Source organism: Alligator sinensis, unplaced genomic scaffold (assembly GCF_000455745.1).
Source record: "Alligator sinensis unplaced genomic scaffold, ASM45574v1 scaffold342_1, whole genome shotgun sequence".
Taxonomy (NCBI): Eukaryota; Metazoa; Chordata; order Crocodylia; family Alligatoridae; genus Alligator; species Alligator sinensis.
The window spans coordinates 212,172-230,405 of NW_005842126.1; the positions used below are offsets into that span (position 1 = coordinate 212,172).

The 18,234-nt window shown below is 42.1% G+C and overlaps 2 protein-coding genes across 3 annotated transcripts in view; one reads left to right on the plus strand and one right to left on the minus strand.

Annotated features, from left to right (window-relative positions):
• Nucleotides 1–491, minus strand: part of MYLK4 (myosin light chain kinase family member 4) — a 96,980-nt gene extending 96,489 nt beyond the window's left edge. The window contains exon 1 of one of the 2 annotated variants that reach the window (XM_025205723.1): nt 361–491. In XM_025205723.1, the coding sequence (XP_025061508.1) occupies nt 361–416 (56 nt within the window). In that variant the 5' untranslated portion in view covers nt 417–491. The remainder of the gene's footprint in view (nt 1–360) is intronic. The other variant, XM_025205724.1, reaches the window with a different exon arrangement.
• The window catches only part of LOC102383867 (ATPase WRNIP1), a 20,020-nt gene continuing 2,214 nt past the window's right edge, over nt 429–18,234 (plus strand). The window contains exons 1-4 of the mRNA XM_025205725.1: nt 429–667; nt 8,889–9,118; nt 15,919–16,074; nt 17,528–17,607. Of these exons, the coding sequence (XP_025061510.1) occupies nt 561–667; nt 8,889–9,118; nt 15,919–16,074; nt 17,528–17,607 (573 nt within the window). The 5' untranslated portion in view covers nt 429–560. The remainder of the gene's footprint in view (nt 668–8,888; nt 9,119–15,918; nt 16,075–17,527; nt 17,608–18,234) is intronic.

Here is an 18,234-nt window from a genome sequence, read left to right on the forward strand (position 1 = left end):
TTACAGAATTAACCTTACCGTTCGTTAGATTCTTTTGAACTTTTCCATTTGGGCAGTTCTTCACAGTACCTGCTATCTGCCAAAGAATAACCTACAGTCACATGAGTAAACCGCAATAACCTGCCCTTTCCCAATGCTGTTGTTTTCAGCAGTGTGTTCATTTTTGGTGAAAACACAAGTTATTAAAAAGATCAACCACACATGTACAGTGTGAATGAAATGAATTCACTCAGGAAGCTGGTAGCTGAGCTGCCTTATTAGTGAGTCATGGGGTGTATCACCTGGAAATCTGGAGAACTGCAACACATGAAAAATATACTTGAAAATGCCATATAACCATATTCCATATAACCTACTTACCCAGTATTCTTCAGGTTGTCACTGCCTGGGGTCACTTTCTTTTGTTTGCCTCCCATATTCAGGACACTTTTCTTCCTCACGTTGAGTGCGGAACTGTGACGCTGATTGGGGCAACCACAGAAAACCCTTCCTTCCAGGTGAATTCTGCTCTTCTGAGTCGATGTCGTGTTATTGTTCTTGAGAAGATCTCAGTGGAGGCGATGGAAGCAATTCTGATGCGGGCTGTCAGGTCCCTGGGGATCCAGGTTGTACGCCAGGATGAACAACACACTGACTCTGCAAGTGGCAATGATAGCAAGAACTCTGAGTAAGTACTTGAGGGACTGCAGTGTGTTAACACTGACAACCCGAAGGAACTGTTGACAGACTGCTTGAGGGAGAAAGTGTTGTGGGGGTGGGGAAAAATATTAGCCACTTCTAATGGTAAAGAACAGAAGTAGCTGCATAGGAAGAGAGGGAATACAAAGCATCAATTGCTGGTGCATTCAAAAAATTATCCTGCTGTCTGGATTAGGACAGTGTTTTATACTTGGATTGGTAGCTTCTGACTCATCCATAGGATATGTAAATCTGTTATGCAGCTGAAGATTTGCTTTGGAAGCCTGTTCTAGCCAATAACTTTTTGTTATTGGTTGTGAAAGCATCATATTACTGTGAAATGGTGGATAGGACATCCCTGTTACTTATCTTAGGTCCACCAAGCAAAAAAAAGGCTGTAACCTTATACTGCAAATTAACTCCATGCCACGGAATTTTTTTTCTTTTACTGTGTGAAGCAAATAACATATTAAAAAATAGTTCATGAATCCCTCTTCTAATTGTCAAAATTAAGCCAATTGAAATAAAAGCACACAAAAGTATTTTAGAGAACTTGGAAAAACTACTGTGGAATTTCCCTCTGGATTTCATATTTATTATAATATTTTCCTGTCTCTTCCCCACAATCAAAGTTATTTTCTATTTATCATTTTTTAAATGGGCAACTAATGAATCAAAATAATACACAATGTAGCTTTAATTTCATGTGGGTTATTTCAGTTGCTTTCCCAGTAGTTCTTGCATATCAAAATTAAAATCCGTCATATAAAATGAGTGACGGTACAGGAGTACCAGTTTAAGCGCTGAGCAAGAAATACCACTAGGGAATGCATTTTGTCTTGTAGTTTTATCACACAACATGAAATTCCTAACTAGATTGTACATGTTAGGGCACTGAATGAGGGGCTTCTGTTACCTTATTTAGGGCATCATGCCTGACATTGCTTACCCGCTTGCAGCTTTTATACTGCACTGGGATATGTTGGAGGAAGGCACTGCTGCATGTCAGTGTTAATGTAATAGCGCAGCTGTGTTTGCAGCTACACCCCGACTGGGCTTCCAACACTCTCCTTTTTGTATGGGATTAAAGTACAAGGCATAGTTGTATTTTCTAGGGAGAGTCAAGCGAAACATAAGCCCTTTCTGTAACCTTCCACTAGTCAGGGATGATTTAAGTAGCAAAACGTGTTGCTTAATCAAAGAGTTAAAAGAAGTCTGGCAAACACTGTCTGACTATTTCAGTGCCAGAATTCTCTCAGTAATGGAAAAAAATGAGACCTGATGTTTTAAAAGTACAGATAAAAATCAAGCTTTGAAAAGGTTTTTCCCTTTCTTTTGTTTCCTGCCATAGTCTGCTTGTCATCTGCTATTGACAAATATTGGGGGTGGTGGTGGTGGTTAAAAAAACTTTTTTTATCCACTTCCCTTCAGTCCATATTGTCCCTTACATCTGGTTTGGTTTTCTGTGTTCCAAGCAAATCCTTCTTTCCTCGTTCCTCCCACTCCAGCCGCTTTCATCTTATTTCTGCCTGTCATTCTCCTCCATCAGCAATCGCAGCAGTCTTCTTTTCCTTCCCACTGCAAAAATACAGCTAGGATTAGATTCAACCACCTGATAGTTCCTCATGATCTTCTGGGGAATAAATGCACAGGCCTCAATAGCTTTAGGTACAGTCGCAGGGGATTCAGGGTTCCATTTCTTTTGTTTTCTTTTCTTTGAAGGAGAATTCCCCATTTCAATGTATGGGACACTGCATTAACAAATGTGTGTACTGTTTGGTCTCATTTCATTAGATACTCTTGATATAATGCACAGTGTTCCTTTTGGACACTAAGGCCACATGCATGGACATTTATTTCCCTGGGGAAAAGAAGCAGCGGCACACCTAATAGCTTTGCTACTTGTCCCCGGGGAACACCTGTGCCACGTGCCCTCTGGCATGTGGCAGGTTACCCTAGGTGGGGTAGGGGAGGCTGAGGCCAGCACTGAGGAGGCCCTGGCAGCCATACCTGGGGTCCTGGGGCTGCAGCAGCAATCCTGGTGTTCAGAACCTGGATGAGCTCAGAGCTGACCAGGCTCTGGTTTTGGGTAGCACATGTTGTCCCGGTGTGTGCTACCCCACTTTTTTTTTTTTTTGGCACAGGTTTTTTTGAACCCAGGATCTCCTGGGGTCAACTCCTCCCACCCCATGCTGCTACCTTGCAGCACAGAGAACACCGCATACCGCACAGCCGTGCTCGTCTGGGCATGGCCTAAGAGAATGTCCTCTCTGCAGACACAATGAAGACTAGATCCTCAGTTGGTGAAAATCTCCTTTAGTTTCCCAAGCAATGTTATGCTATGGATGGACTCAACCTTCACCTACGTGGTGCTGGTTTTTATAGTCTATAATAATTGTGTTGATTAAACCTTTTTTCCTTTGGTCTCAAGCCTTGTGTGTCATTTTAGAAAGCTTATTGAAATATATCCTCCAACTCTTCTGCAGACACAGGAGTTGAGGTTCAAATGTATTGTAACATAGTCAAAGCTCCCTGTTTTGCCTTTCCATGTTTTATAGAGGACTAATTTAGTCCTAGAGAAATGTGTGCTTAAAAATCGATGTTATGATATGGCTCCCTATTGAGAAGGGAGTCTAAGCTGGTGCCACTTGTTCAGGGTTTGAAAAACGTATTCAATTACACATTAAGGACTATTTATGCCCTAGTGTTCGTTGATTCTTTTTTTACTATTATTTCCTCCTCCAGCTCTCCTGCATATAGTTTACATTCACTTAGACTCCTCACACCTGCCGTGTTTCTTTCACCATTTGATGTACCCCTCAGAATTTAGCTTGACAGCAGTTTTGAGTAATACCATATTTACTCAAAGTTTTTTCTCCCTATTCTACATGGCGGGGGGGAGGGGGTGCAGCTTCTCTTGGATTTGAATACGAGGTGAGGGCAGGCAGCTGCTGTGGCTCCGACTGCAGCCCTGGCCCAGGCTCATGGTTGGAGCCAGGGTCGCAGCCTTCTGGCCTCCTGGTGCCTGCTTCCGAAGCTTTCAACCCTCCATAGCCTCTTCCCCCTGACTGCTATGTGTTAGGGCTTGGATCTGACCCAGGGCATGGGACACGTGGCTCCAGGTCTGGTCCTGGCCCAGCAGTAGCAGCAGGGGAAACAAGTGTGTGTGTTTGGGAGGGAGTAGAAGGCCCACTGCCCCCACCGCCTGCCCCCCTGCCACTGCTTTCTCCACTGGAGCAGTGGGAAGGATGAATTTAAGATGACCCTGCAATAATTATGTTGTATACATGGAAAATTATAACAAATTTGTCACTTTCCATGTGTAGAATCTAATTATTGGGAGGTTGTCTGAAATTCAAAGTTATCTTGGATTTGGATCAATACAGGAGCTCATGCTGGGATTTAAATGGGTTCTGTGATGGAAATATTGTCATGGCTTCGCATTTGTAAAAACAATTGCCCTCTGGCTGTAGTTTTCCTTCACTTCAGTCAGTATACCACATTGATATTCAGTGGGTAATAGATTTCATGGTATCTGTTCCTTTTGTTTATATTTTGTCTCCCAAGTATCTCTGGGTGCAGAACATCCATTATGTCCTGTGTTTAATGTTGGAAACAACCAAAATACTAAATGAGCATGAACTTGCTGATGCATCAAAAAAGAAGAGTGGTATTCCTGTCTTGAAGCCCTGAAGGCAGGTAGAATAAGAGTAATAGTCTAAAGGTTAAGAATGGATCCAAACTTATGAATGTCAGATAGGATCTTGCTTGCTGAAACAAAGTTAGCAAATGCATTATAAATGAAACTATAATTTGGTGTCCCTGGTTTACTGCTAAAGTATTCTCTTAAATACAGTATAAATTCTTAAAACATAAAAAACCAAAAGATGCGCTTCCCGAATTAACATTTTTCCACCAGGAAGCATGTTCTTTTTATATTGAGGTTTTGTGTGTGAATGTGTACTTGAAAAGATTGACTGTCCTGTATCATAAACAGGACTTTTCCATGCACAGTACCTTCTTCACTTATGTCTGTTTTATCTCGGGTTTTGTATGCAATAATAGTATTTTTTAAAAATAAACGTGGATTTTAAAAAAGTTTTTAAGCATATCTGGGGAAGAATAGTGTATATATTTCTAATTTTTTATGTGCACACCTTTTTGAAGCTCTTTTCCCTTACTTCCTTGCCTATGCTCTTAGTGCCCTGTTTTAAAATCTTGTTAATGGCTTCTGAAATACTTTTTCCTGAAAATAGAGAGAACACTGCCCCTGGGTTACTTTTGGGATTTACCAGTGAACCATACATAATTTTGCAATGGACTGGGTGAACTTAATTATTAGTAAGCTCTTTGAAATGGTGATTATTTGATCTTTCCAAGTAAAATAGCAAATGTCATTAGCTCATAATAAACAATAATGGAGGTGAAGTAAGAACTTGACTTACAGTAGAGTTTGAATTTGCAGAAGTTCCATTTGAAATTTTGGAATTTAAAGTGACTGTTGGGTCAACTTTGGCATAATGTTGCTTTTAATGTAAATAATGCTACTGAAAACCTATAAAGCTGCATTGATTTCAAAACACTATACAAAGAAAAACAAGGATTATTATTTCTGTTATTACAATAGAGCAAGTATAATCACTTATTTCATAAAGTGAGGTGCAAAGCAGTTAAGTTCCATGCCATGAGTCAGCAGCAAACAAAAGGTATAATTCAGCTCTGTTGTTGTGTTATGTATTTATTTAGCTGTTACAACTTCAATAAGCTCTGTAGGTTTCAACCAGGTTAAGGTCTGATTGAAATTGGCTCTTAACAAACATAGTAAATGGGGATCTGCTGTCTTTACCAGCTCATTTGAGTCCTAATTGTGTGTCTGGGCCACTGGATACAAGGTGAGATTTAACTAGCATTGGCAGAATAAGAAGCCTGAAGTACTTCCTGCACTTTTTAAAAAATCAAGCTAAGTGCCTAGTCCTTAGGATCTCATCTGTGAATCCTCTTCACTCATCTTCCAGACTGGAAGTCCAAAGCGTTTCGTTTTTCAAATATCCAGCATGATTTGCCCCTGCTCTCCAGTGATATAAACAGTTGTGGTATCATAAGTGCCTGCACTGACTGCAGTGCTTTAAAAATATCCTTTTATCCAGATACAACCAATTGGGCATTTACTGGTTTGTTTCAAAACTCATAACAAATACCAGTGACCAACTGTAGCACTGAAGGATGAATCTTGATACTTGCTTTTAGAGAGACGGATGTACATGTACAGTGAGTGTACTGTACATACAGCTGCCTCTCATCTACGCTGTTGGAACCTTCTCTTAGAAAAGCTAGGTATCTATGTGATAGTTATGCCATTCCTGACTGTCACAAATACCTGTGAGGGAAGAGGATGTCCCTTGACAGGAAAATGTAATGGCTATTCTGCGTAAAGGGTATGGAGCCTGCAGAGTATGTGGTGTGCCTTTGTGGTGTGCCCAAGATGTGGCCCTGTGGGGTTCTTTTTATACCAGCAATTTCTAGTCTTCGCAGGTCTAAACCCACTTCTGATCAGCTTGTAAGCCCTGGAAATGTGGTTACTGGGCTCATGACCTCACTTGGGATCATGGCCCTTGGTTTGGGAACCTGCATTAAAAAACTGTTTCAAGAGTATGAACAGGTAGGAGAATACACAGATTGACTAGTCTCTGTTGCTAACATTCCTCCTCATTTGGGAGCAGGAAAGTTCCTAAGCTTCACACTGCATCCTTGAGGCATTTGCAGCACCTGTTTAGTGTTGTCTTACGTATTGAATACAAATTCCTCATGAAAGAAAGGAAAATTGAAGCAGAGGGTATACATGTGCTGTCACTTCAGCAAAAAAAATGTGCCTCCTGTATGAGACCAAACAGCATGCGTTGAGTATGAAAGACAACAACAAAAAATGTTTATGGGTCTAGTGTTGGCATTCTGCACTGCTGTTGGCTAGCTGAGGACAAAATAGATTACTGCTGCTAGTGTACCTGTAATTTCAGAGCTACTCACAGCTGCTGCACTCTTAACTAAAATTATTTATCACAACCCCAATAAAGAACCACACCAAATAATAAAGATTAGTAGATTAGTGTGTCTAGAAATTCTGGTGTTGATGGCTAGCTTCTTTGTACACTATTAATGATGATAGCAATAAATCTTCCAGTAAACGGTATAGAGCTGTGAGTAAATCCTGAATTATCTAGAGCACTGGGATGTCCAGTAAGAATGTCTTACTTCTATCTTCACACATTGATTCCCAGTTAAGGGATGTAACTGCTGAATTTTTTCAGTCCAGGGTGGTAATGGCATAGCTATATTGTATATGCTGCCTTTCTAACTATAGTAGCTTCTGCCTATTGAAATAAATTGGGTATATCCTCCATCTGTTAATCTCTGGTCTACATAATTAAAATCTGAGGATCAAATTAACAACAGTATGTAAACATCAGTATCCAGTAAGTGGGAGGCAGTATGAACAGGGCACTAGATGAAGAGTTGAGAGATCTGGGTTGTATTCTCAACCTTGCCACTGACCTACTGTGTGGCCTTGGGCAGGTCACTTTATTTCTTGGTGCATCCCTTTCTCCTCCTGTTCTTTTTTGTCTTGTTTCTGTAGATTATGAGCTTTTCTGTGCCTGGAATTTCTCTCTCAATGTACTTAGTGTGAGTGCAGCATGACACTGTGTACCATAACTTGTATGCATTTTAATGGCTTTCCTCCCCTTATCTTAGTTTTATTCGTACACTTGTGGCTCTGAGTCGCATAGCTCATTAAGCTCTTTTATGTTGTCTAAGATACTTACCCACAATGAAGCAAACTTTAAATTCTTTGAAAAATGTCCTAAGTACTAGGGCCGTGCTAAACACCATTGTTTCATCTCGATATTCGTTTTGCCGTTTCGAAGGGACAGTGTTTCATTTTGTTTTGTTTCAAAGCACTGTTCCGTTTTGTTTCATTGAAGCAGTTTCGCTGTTTCAATGCGTTTCGACGTTTCACCCGTAGGCTATAATGGGGAATCATGAAAATATCTAAAACGTTGTCATTTCTTGCCTGATTCGGATGAGAATTGCAGGGATGGTAGCTTGTTCCGAGGGCATGAAGCCTGCCAGATTTCAAGGAGATGGGTGCAGAAGGTTCTGGGAAACTGCACCTCAAACTGTTCAAAGGAAAACTGACACTTGCTGGCAGTGACAGCTTCCTCTCATCCAACGCGCAGATCTGGGGGCTTGCACCCCTGGGAGGGTTGCAGGGCTCCTCCTGGGGGTGAGAGCCCCCAGGTCTGCATGCCAGATGACAGGAGGCTGCCCTGCCACCTAGGACATGCCCAGCATTGGGGAAGATTCATGCTGCTGCTGGTCCCATGGGCCAGAGACAGCCTTGTCTCATCTGGTGCACAAATCTGGGGGCGGGAGGTGATGAAAGCCAGGGCTGCACTCCCTGCCAGGTTGAGCTCCATGGGGCTACGGAGCCGCTCAGAGTGCAGCCCTGGCTCTCCCGTGCCTACCGCCACTGGGCTGCTTTGAAACTTGAAACATTTCAAAATGTTTCAAGTGTCCTCATTTCATTTTGAAGCTGTTTTAAAGCTTTTTATTTTGTTTCAATTTCGCTGTTTCAAGCTCAAAACGCTTCGAAACAGCTTCAGAATGAAACATTTGGTGAAATTTCGCACAGCCGTACTATCTGCGGCCACCTTGTGGCAGTTCCCTTTGTTGACAATAGTTTCAAAGTTTATATTCATTACATAATACATCTTACTTTGGCAGTTACATTTCATACATGCCTTCCATCTAAGGATCTTAAAATGTTTTATTAAATTTTGATTGAGTAAAGTCCTTTGATGCCTCTTAATACTCCTATGAGGTAGATAGAATAAGTCTTAAATGCATCCTAAACTTCTATTAAATTGTTCCAACTGATTTTAAAAAACAAGGAAGTTAAGGGATAGCTGAAAACTCCCTGTTCAGTTTGAACATGTGCCATTGTACTTAGGTGCTGCATGCACGTAGCACATAGGTCACATACTGTTCACCAGGTCCCTCCAAAACTTAAACAGAATGTCATGAGTTAAAGATAAACCTTAAATCCAGCTGCTTCTGCATGAACCCTGTACAGAAATGTTACTTTGCTTCATGGTGTATTATTATGCACAAGTGCAATCTGAAAAGGGAAATGATGTGGAATGATTGTGTTGCAGGTCCCCAGTGTGCATAGAGGAGAAAGCTCTCCATACTCTTGCCTACCTCTGTGATGGTGATGCAAGGACTGGATTGAATGGACTCCAGCTGGCTGTTCAGGCCAGATTAACTGCAGGAAAAAGCTCTCATCAAAATAGTATGCACAAGTATCCTGCAGATACAGTTCTTATAACAGAAGAGCATGTGAAGGAAGGACTACAACGGTCTCATATCCTTTATGACCGAGCAGGTGAGCATGTAAATTAGCAGCTCTCAAGGTAGTGCTATCCAGCAAGAACTACATAATTTAATAACTGAAGGTTACATCATTTAATACAAATATGAATGACACGTTAATATGAATGATTTGTTTTAGCTGGTTTGGGTTTAAAAATGAGTCTTGAAGAGTTTTTTTTTTTTTACCTTTAGAGAGGGTCTGGATTCATTTCCCCACCAAAAAGGCCATCAGTGGCATCCCTAGCTACATCTTCAGTCAAACAGGCTCATCTCCCAGCTTTTTTTACGCTATAACTACTGGCTCCCACAAATGAGAATCAAATTGAGGTGTTTTGGGTTTTTTTTCTTCTCTCTTTCACAGCTCTTTGAGTAAAGTGTATTTTTGGGACAATTCAGAATAGATTTTTATGAGATTATGTTGGTTTACACTCAAGCTACCCACGGTGGAGAATATTGTCACTGACCTTCAACTTCTGTGACAGAAATCTCTTCTCTATCTAGAGCCAGTAGGAAGCTATTTAAACCCGAAATGGTGATAGATGTGTGGCCATAGTTGACAGTCGATGCTGTCATTCACTTGAGGCATTCCAAAATGGTCTGATTCTGTAGATGTTGTTTCAAATTATGAGGATCATGTAAGTAGGGAGTAGCTTGCATATACTCACATCTGTCACAGAGCATGCTTCCCCTTTCAGATGAATTGTTTAGACTTGTGCTGCTGTTTATTAACCTTATTTTTTTAAATGTCTCCTGATTTCTCAAAAGCACATCATGTGTAATAAATCAGCATGCTGTTCTCAGCAGGGAGCAGCAGTACATGCCTTCAGGAAAATAAAAGCCTTTAGGTCACTATCTGCTGTGGAAGTTAGTAGGTTGGGTAGAAACCACAATCTGTGAAACACGTGCTCAGAATCCTACCCTGGTTCCTGAGCACTGGCTTCAGAAGGCCACCAGGATTTAAGCGTTTCCAGTGTGCGTGACAGTCTTCTTCCTTCTTTTCTAGTTCTTCCCTGAGCCCTGGAGAAACAGCCTCTTGGGTGAGAGATACAATGTAAGGCCTAATAGATTCAACTTGAAATGCAGATAGCAGGTAGTTGTAGTCCAGACAAGGTCTGCTTCTCATGTGAGCTGCTATGGAAGAACCCTGCTATCTTTACCAAAGAAATCTGTGGGTGAGGACAGGTGGAGGGTGGCTGCTTACTGAATAGGTTGTAAGATCTTGAGGGTGGAATGGTGGCGTTAAGTAGATGGGGTGGGGGGAATAGTAAATGCCGCATGTCCCTGGGAAGTACATCAGTTAAATACATTACTTAACTTTCAGCTTTAAATAGTTCATCTTGAATGTATTGTTCCAGGGCTTTGCTTTGGCTAGGATGATACTTTCTAAAGAACCAGTATACCTTTTTAAAGTTATACAGACATTTTAATACACAATACAGAAAATAGACGCTCTGAAGTGGTATTGTCCCCTTTAACGTAACAAGACTACTTTCTCTTACAGCACTAGTAAATTTCTTTATCTTTAATGCCGACCGTGCCAACCTTTTATACACCAAGATGCCCTGGAACTTTTTTCCCCTCTAGCTAGGATCCCTCTCATATTTAGCAGTATAGGGAGAGAAAGCGTGTCTAATGAGATGAGAAGCATACTTTAGAGCAGTGCAGTACCTCTTTAACATATTGAACTAGTTGGACTCTACAGTTTGTATTTTATTGTAATTATTATGGAGGATTAAAAATGTCTGACCTGGAATCCAGAAATGACATTGTGAATCAATGTTGGATCTCTTATTTTCCAGTAAACAATAGTTAATTTTGGCCAGTACACAGGTCATTAGATACTCTCAGATGTGGTGGAAAAAATATTTAGCACTTCACTTTGTTGTGGTTTTGAAAATATGTATGTATAGTTTCATTTTGGGGGAAGTTGGAAATCTTCAGTGGTGTTCTCATTTTGTTTGGAAGTCCCAAAGCTCTCAAACAAAATACTGGTTAAAGGATCTGAACAGTTCACTTTATTTTTAGAATTTCTTTATAAGGTAATGCATTTTGTAGTTTACACATATACAACTTGACATACATAATGGTGTGAAGGGATTTCTAATTTGATACCTGCTCTTACTAAATTCATGACTTTGCACCATTGTGTGTCACAAACACTGTCCATTTGTACCATTCTATGCAGTAGTGATGGGAATTACAGATTTAATATTAAGGATTACTTGAGTTTCCTTGTGTTTATATGCTAGAGCTTTGGTAATAGTTGAGTGACTGTGAATCTTAGCCTCTAATGATTAAGCTAAGAAATGTTTGGAAAATGGGTTGACTTAATTTTCCAGAGATCAAATATGCTGGATTATCTTTAATTATGTCACTACTTGAAACCGTGATGAGAGATTTGTAGGGTTTATTTTTAAATTTTATATGATGCTTTCAAGTTTCCTGTTACAAATGAAGAGAAAATGCTGGCCATGAAAGCAATTTTTGGGCAAAGGTCACCCAACCCAGCAGCTCTGATTGAAAAAGGAGGGAGGCAAAAGATACAGGACAGGAGACAAAAAAATAGTAATGAATTGAGTTGGAGATAGACAAGAATTTGTAGCTGTGACTAGGGAAATGTCAGAATTCACTTGTTAGGCTCAGTGTTACATCCAGTTTCTCCACCTTTTGTCAGTTTGTTCTTTCTTTGTGGCCCGATACTCTGAAATTCCGAACATCTCAGGTCCCGCCTATACACATAAATTCCAGTCCTATGTCTGATTTGTCTTCTTGGAAGGCATCCATTGCCATAGCATGCCTCTCTCTCAACGACTGGTTCAAATATAGACAGCTTAACTATTTCCTTATTCTAAGTTCATATATGCTCAGATTCATGCCATTTACCTGGTTGACTTTTTTGGATGTGGATTTGCACTATGAAAATCTTGTCTCCACTAGGTGTACCTTGGATTATACTTCTTCTAAAATGTACTTTCTCCCTATCTGGCTGGAATAATCTAGTTGGGGATAGTCCTGCTTTGATCAAGGGGTTGTACTAGATGACCTCCTGAGGTCCTTTCTAACCCTAATTTTCTATGATTCTATCCCATGAAGTGTCTTGTATTCTGTTTGATTGAGTGCGGGGACCCACAAACAAATCAGAAGGGTTAAACACATTTAAAGAGTTAAAAAGGGTGGGGCCTTGCTGTACTTCAGCTGCTCCATGGTAAGTATTTTGTGTATGTGGTCATCTGATTTTTTTTTTTTTTTTTTTTTTTTTTTTTTTATGTACTATTAATGTTGATTTAACTGAAAAGATATCAAAGATAAAACATAAGGAAACCCTAGCTTGGGTTAATGCATTTTCAGTCTCTGAATTCATTTAGTCTGAGATATGGTTGTTACCTTAGAAATATTCTCAAATTATTAAATTCTTTCATACTTCATGAAGAAGCAGAGTCCATGAATGCATGGTTGTTTAGAAACAGGTTTTACATTCTTTCTTTCAATTAAGTTCAAGATGAAAAAAATCTCGTCAGCCCTGTTGTTCTGTTTTTTTTTCTGTTTGCTGTCCATCCCTTATCTGTAGGCTGACAAGCTTTTCCTTTGATTCAAAAGGGCAGGGACTGTCCTTTTGGATTGTTGTATGGTGCTTAGCATTATGGAAAACTCTGATATGAGTCAAAGCTCAATACATTTGAATAATAATGCGTAGGTATACATTTGAATAATAAGGTGTGGGTGGGTATGAGGTTTGTGGGGGCAGTGGGGTGTGCGGAGAGGGAGGGTGGCTAGAGGGGTGTCGGGGGGGTGGTATGGGTACATGTGTGGTATTAGGTGGGTGTGGGGGAGAGTGGATGCATGTGTATAGTGGGGTGTGCCTGTGGGACCCCCTTTACAAAACATGCCCCGCCATCATTGCACGTTGCCTTGGCTGCCAGCAGCAACAACAGGCGGTGGAATCTCAGGGTGCTCACAGCCCACGACAGGTGGAGCCCCGCAGCAGTGCATGGTCCTGGCAAGCCCCAGGACTGCATGTGGTAGGCCCGCTGGTTCCATTGCATGGATCTCCTGTGCCCGAGACCTGCGCTGCCAGGGGAAGCCCCACACGATGAAGCTGGTGGTCCAGGTCATGGGGCTCATCCAGGGCGGCAGGGAGAGGGCCAGAGCTATTCCAGCTGTAGTGCAGGGCTCCCCACCATTTTCCTATGACCCATGTGTGGTGGTGAGTAGGGCCGGGTCACCAGCTTCACCAGCTCTCACCCAGCTGCTGCCACTCCTCCGTCTGCCACCGCTGCCACCCTTCCCTGCAGCTTCCCTATTTCCCTCCTGACTGCCCACTGCTGCTGCTGCTTCCTGCCTACCACTGCTGCCACTCCCTCTACCCCCTGCCAGGCGCCACTTTCCTACCTGCGGGACCAGGGTCAGCGCTATCCTGTAAGCAAGAGTGGGAATGCAGTGTGCTCTACCTCCACGGAAGCGAGCAGGGCTTGGCGCCATGCAAGCACAGCTGGTGCAGCCTGGGGCTGGATCAGATGCAGTGAATTTGGTAGGCACCAGCCCGCAGATTAAATTGCTTGGCAGGCCAGATCCAGCCGATGGGCCATATTTTGCTTGCCCCTGGCTTAGATAGTGTCCAAACTGTTAAAAAAAAAAAAATGTGGGTTGTAGGGTGGTTCATGGTGGCCAGTCGAATCGAATTTTTTGAGATACGGAATGACAAAAGTAACTTTATGGGGAAGGAAATGGAGAATTATATATGTGTGTGCGCGCGCGTGCGCATAATTATATAATTTCCTTCTTATTTTAAAATGCAGTCTCCTGCTCTGTGGTATGTATATTTAAGTGTTTCTGGGTATGTCTACACATTCATTAATGTGCAGTGTCTACTGAGCATTAAATTTAGTACTTGCAAAAGGAATTATTAAATAAGTGCGCAGTAGGCTGCCCTAATGCCAGTTAGTATGATCACATGCTTTTTTGTGATGGTTAATGTGCAGTAGACTAATACTACTGTACATTAGTATAATAGTATAGTTTAGGGGATTTAGATGCCTAAATGGCACATGAAAGCACTTGACCAGGGGGAAAAAGGGCAAGTGTGTCCCCATTGAAGTCATTACCCAGCCAATATATGCGCATCAATTTTTTTATAAGCCCTTCCAGTTTCTACATATTTAAAGGCCTTCCTTCCTTTTAAGATACCATGAGCTGTCTCTTCCAAAAGCATGATGTAGGTTCAGCTGCTTAAGTTTCTACATACCAGCTGAAGTTGAAAGCTTGAGTGCTATGGCAGGGCATAGACGCACTGTTTATGCTGGCATGATAATGACTGCATATCAGTGGGCTCTTTGTGTGGACTACTATTAAAAATAGATGTCTGCATTCTTGTATGTTTCAAAAGACCCACACTTGTGAGCCTAAAATCTGGAAAGAATAAAATATATGATAATTATAACAACCAAAGACTTGGGTCCCAATCTTGTTGCCATTGATGTCCCTAAGAGGCGATGAGTCAGCATTTATCAGATCAGATAAGTGGGCGTTTATACGCATACATTTGTCTGTTCCAAAACGCCAGAGATCCTGTGCATCAGAGCAGACTTGATTAATCAAGTCTGTTCTGCCCGCAAGCTGACGCGCCTGGTGCTGCATTGCATGCATTTGTATAAATGGCGAAATGTGCGTCAGCGCTGAGAAAATGGCAGTGGTGTGCTTTTGAACTTTTTTACACCTTTGATATGTTTTAGTTTGGAAGTGTGCTTCTGCTGTTTTCTCAGTGCTGATGCACATTTTTCCATTTATGCAAATACATGCATCGGAGTGCTGGGTGCTTTTAAAAGCATCACGCTGCGGTGCAAACGTGTACAAATCCCCAGTGGTAATAGTTTTGGGCTGTAGTTCTCAAGTTAATGTGCACAGTTTTTATTATGCAGTGCCTAGCAGTTTTAATGACATGTTCTGATATATTTGTAAATCTTTTTGTAGGAGGAAAAGAAATGTAACAGATAACCATGTATGCAGTCAGTTGCCTTACTAGTGCACTTTATATTTATGGCATCTAGAGCCAAAGCATACTAGGCATTTGGGTGGGAGGGATAAAATGCAGATAATGAGGAATGTTGAAACCAATACAATTAAGCAAAAGCCTCTCCTAAGCTTACATATAGATATAACAATTGAAATCAAAATACAGGGTCACGGGGGGAAAAATGCATATATAAACTATCTCTTTTCCTTTCTTTTCCATAGTCTCATTTGCATTGCAAGAAACTCTTGTTCCTCCTGTGTGCCCCCACTGAAGTCATTAGCCAGCCAATGTATACATATCAAATTTCAATCATAAGTCCTTCCAGTCCCTTACTTAATCGCATTGTTTTATTCCTCTGAGCTCCTGTCAGCTTGTCTGAGTCTTTCTGGCAATGCAAACGCCTGCTGCTGAGTATAGAATTTCACGCAGTTGTACAAGGCTGCATATACCAATTGTTTCCTCCAGGCCATGTAATACATATACTACATCTGTTTATTCACTGAAAAGATAAGTTGGTTTGATTTATTTATTTATTTATTTATTTATTTATTTAGACATAAAACACTGCAAGCTCATATCTGACATACTGTCCACTGTCTTGTATAAGTTTCTTTCTATACATCTCCAGGTTTCCCGGGTTGGTCAATTTTGGCTTAGAAATGCGACTTTCACCCTCCACCCCTCTCTTCCCATGTTAATAGTTGCAGTCTAACAAATACTATTCAAAGTAGGACTTTTGTTTGTTCATCAATTTTAAATTCTTGCATATAGCCTTTTGCCATAGTCTTTCTCTCTCTAAATAGGTGAAGAGCATTACAATTGCATATCAGCACTTCATAAATCTATGCGAGGCTCAGATGAAAATGCTTCCCTCTACTGGCTTGCCCGGATGCTTGAAGGTGGCGAGGATCCACTGTATGTGGCAAGAAGGCTGGTGAGGTTTGCAAGTGAGGATATAGGTATGTATTAGCGTTATATGTATGGGAATGTTTTAGCCAGTATGACAAGCTCATGACTACTGTACTGCCCTGCTCTTCAACTGGCCTTTGAGGACCCCCCACTCTTTGACAGGCCTCTGGGGGATAGCTCGCCAACTGGTGGGACCAGGATTTTTTGACCTGACATAGGTGGGATGTAAGGTGCAAAAGGTTGAGAACTGCTGAAATAGTTCAACCCACTGCTCAAAGCGGGGCCATCCCCAACTAGATCATCCCAGCCAAGGCTTTGTCCAGTCGGGTCTTAAAAACCTCCAAGGATGGAGATTCCACAATCTCTCAGGGTAGCCTGTCCCAGTCCTTTACTACCTTCCTAGTGAGAGTTTTTCCTAATATCTAACTTAAACTTCCGTTGCTGCAACTTGAGACCACAGAAGTTATACTTTTATTAAATAAACAAGCTCTGAGGTTCTCAAATATCCAAAGTCTTAGAGATTTCCAATTTTCTGATTATTATAGAAGCTAAGCAAACAACTCTTCTTGACTTGAAGAATTTAGCTCTCTCTAGCTGGCACTCAGCTTTGAGGCACATAGATGGCTTATGCACCGTGACTCTACAATACTTATCCAGGACCTGTCAAGGATAAGTTGCCTGAAGTCTTGTTGAATGTGAATTAGTCATCTCCTTATGTTACCCACAGTTCCAGTATCTGAGATTCTGGTATTTGCAACGTAATTCTGAAATATACACATGCAACCTTCCTTTCAGTAGTAGGTGGCCAACTTGGTAATATAATTGACAAAATGCTCTGCTTACAGTGGATCAGGGTGGCCAGTTAGTGGCATGTGGACCCCAGGCTCCTGCCTGACTGCCACTTCTCACTTCTCTCTGGCTGCAAGAGCAGCTAGGGCAGGGGCGGGCAATTATTTCAGGCAGAGGGCCGCTTGCTGAGTTTTGGCAAGCCATTGAGGCCCGCATGACAGGCAGCCAGGGGCAGATAAATATTAATTAAAAAAAAAATTTTAGGGGCCCCGTGGGCCAGATAGAATGGCCTGGTGGGCTGCATCTGACCCGTGGATCACATTTTGCCCACCCCTGAACTAGGGGCTCCAGGCTCCTCCTCCATCCTCTGGTTTTTGCTGCCGACCCCTGCTGCAGGGGGTGAGGTGATAAAGCTGACAGTGAGCCTGGGGCCACACTGGTGCATGGTGGTGGGGGAGAGAATGCTTGTACGTGTGCACAGTGCGGTGGTGGGCGGGGTTGGGTGCAGAAGTGTAGTGGCTGCCCACACAGTGCAGCAGGGGTGTCTCTGCAGCCCAGGAGGCACAGGTCCTGTCTGGTTATGCTGCTGTGGTCCACAGGTATGCAGCCCTGCTGGTGTGGCCCATGGGGCATTTGGCCCCCAACCATTTAGTAGCTAGACACCTCTTTTGTAGATTGTTGATTTTAATGTACCGTCACTTGATCTTGTTGCAGGACTAGCAGATCCTTTGGCATTACCACAGGCTGTTGCTGCTTATCAAGGTTGTCATTTTATTGGCATGCCCGAATGTGAGGTAAAATCCTCATGTGTTTTGGTTGACCAAACATATACACCTGTTTTAACTAGGTTATTTTTTTCCCTGGCACTCTTGATTTCTTTCCTAAATAAACACAGCCACATAGTTTAATATTCTAATGGTATGGACATGTTTACTCTGGAGTAAGTTAATTTTACTCTGTGATAGAAGTGGAGCAGACACATGATTTATTGCCTTACACTGATGTAGTTACTCTACTGCACGGTAAAGTCATTCCTTGAGAGTGAAGAGAAAAGGTACAAGAGTGTAAGTTACAGCGGTGTATCGTTTGTCTGCTCTTACTCAGTTTTATCCATGGAAGAACCTTTTTGCTCACTGTAGACAGGCTGTCTAACTCCTGAAAGCTAGGCCTTTAATAGTACCTGCTGTATTGTTTAGCCCAAGGGTCGGCAACCCCTGGCATGTGTGCTGAGTGTGGCATGTGAGGCCACTTTGCTTGGCACGCCACGGCCAGCCCCAGCTCCGGGAAGCTGCTGCCAGTGACGGAGCCTGGGTTGCTCTGAGCAGGGCTTGCAGCATCCCAGCTGCCTCCTGGGAGCAGCCCGGGATGCCAGCTGGCAGCAGTTCCCCAGAGCCGGGGCTGGCTGCAGCTGGGGAGCTCCC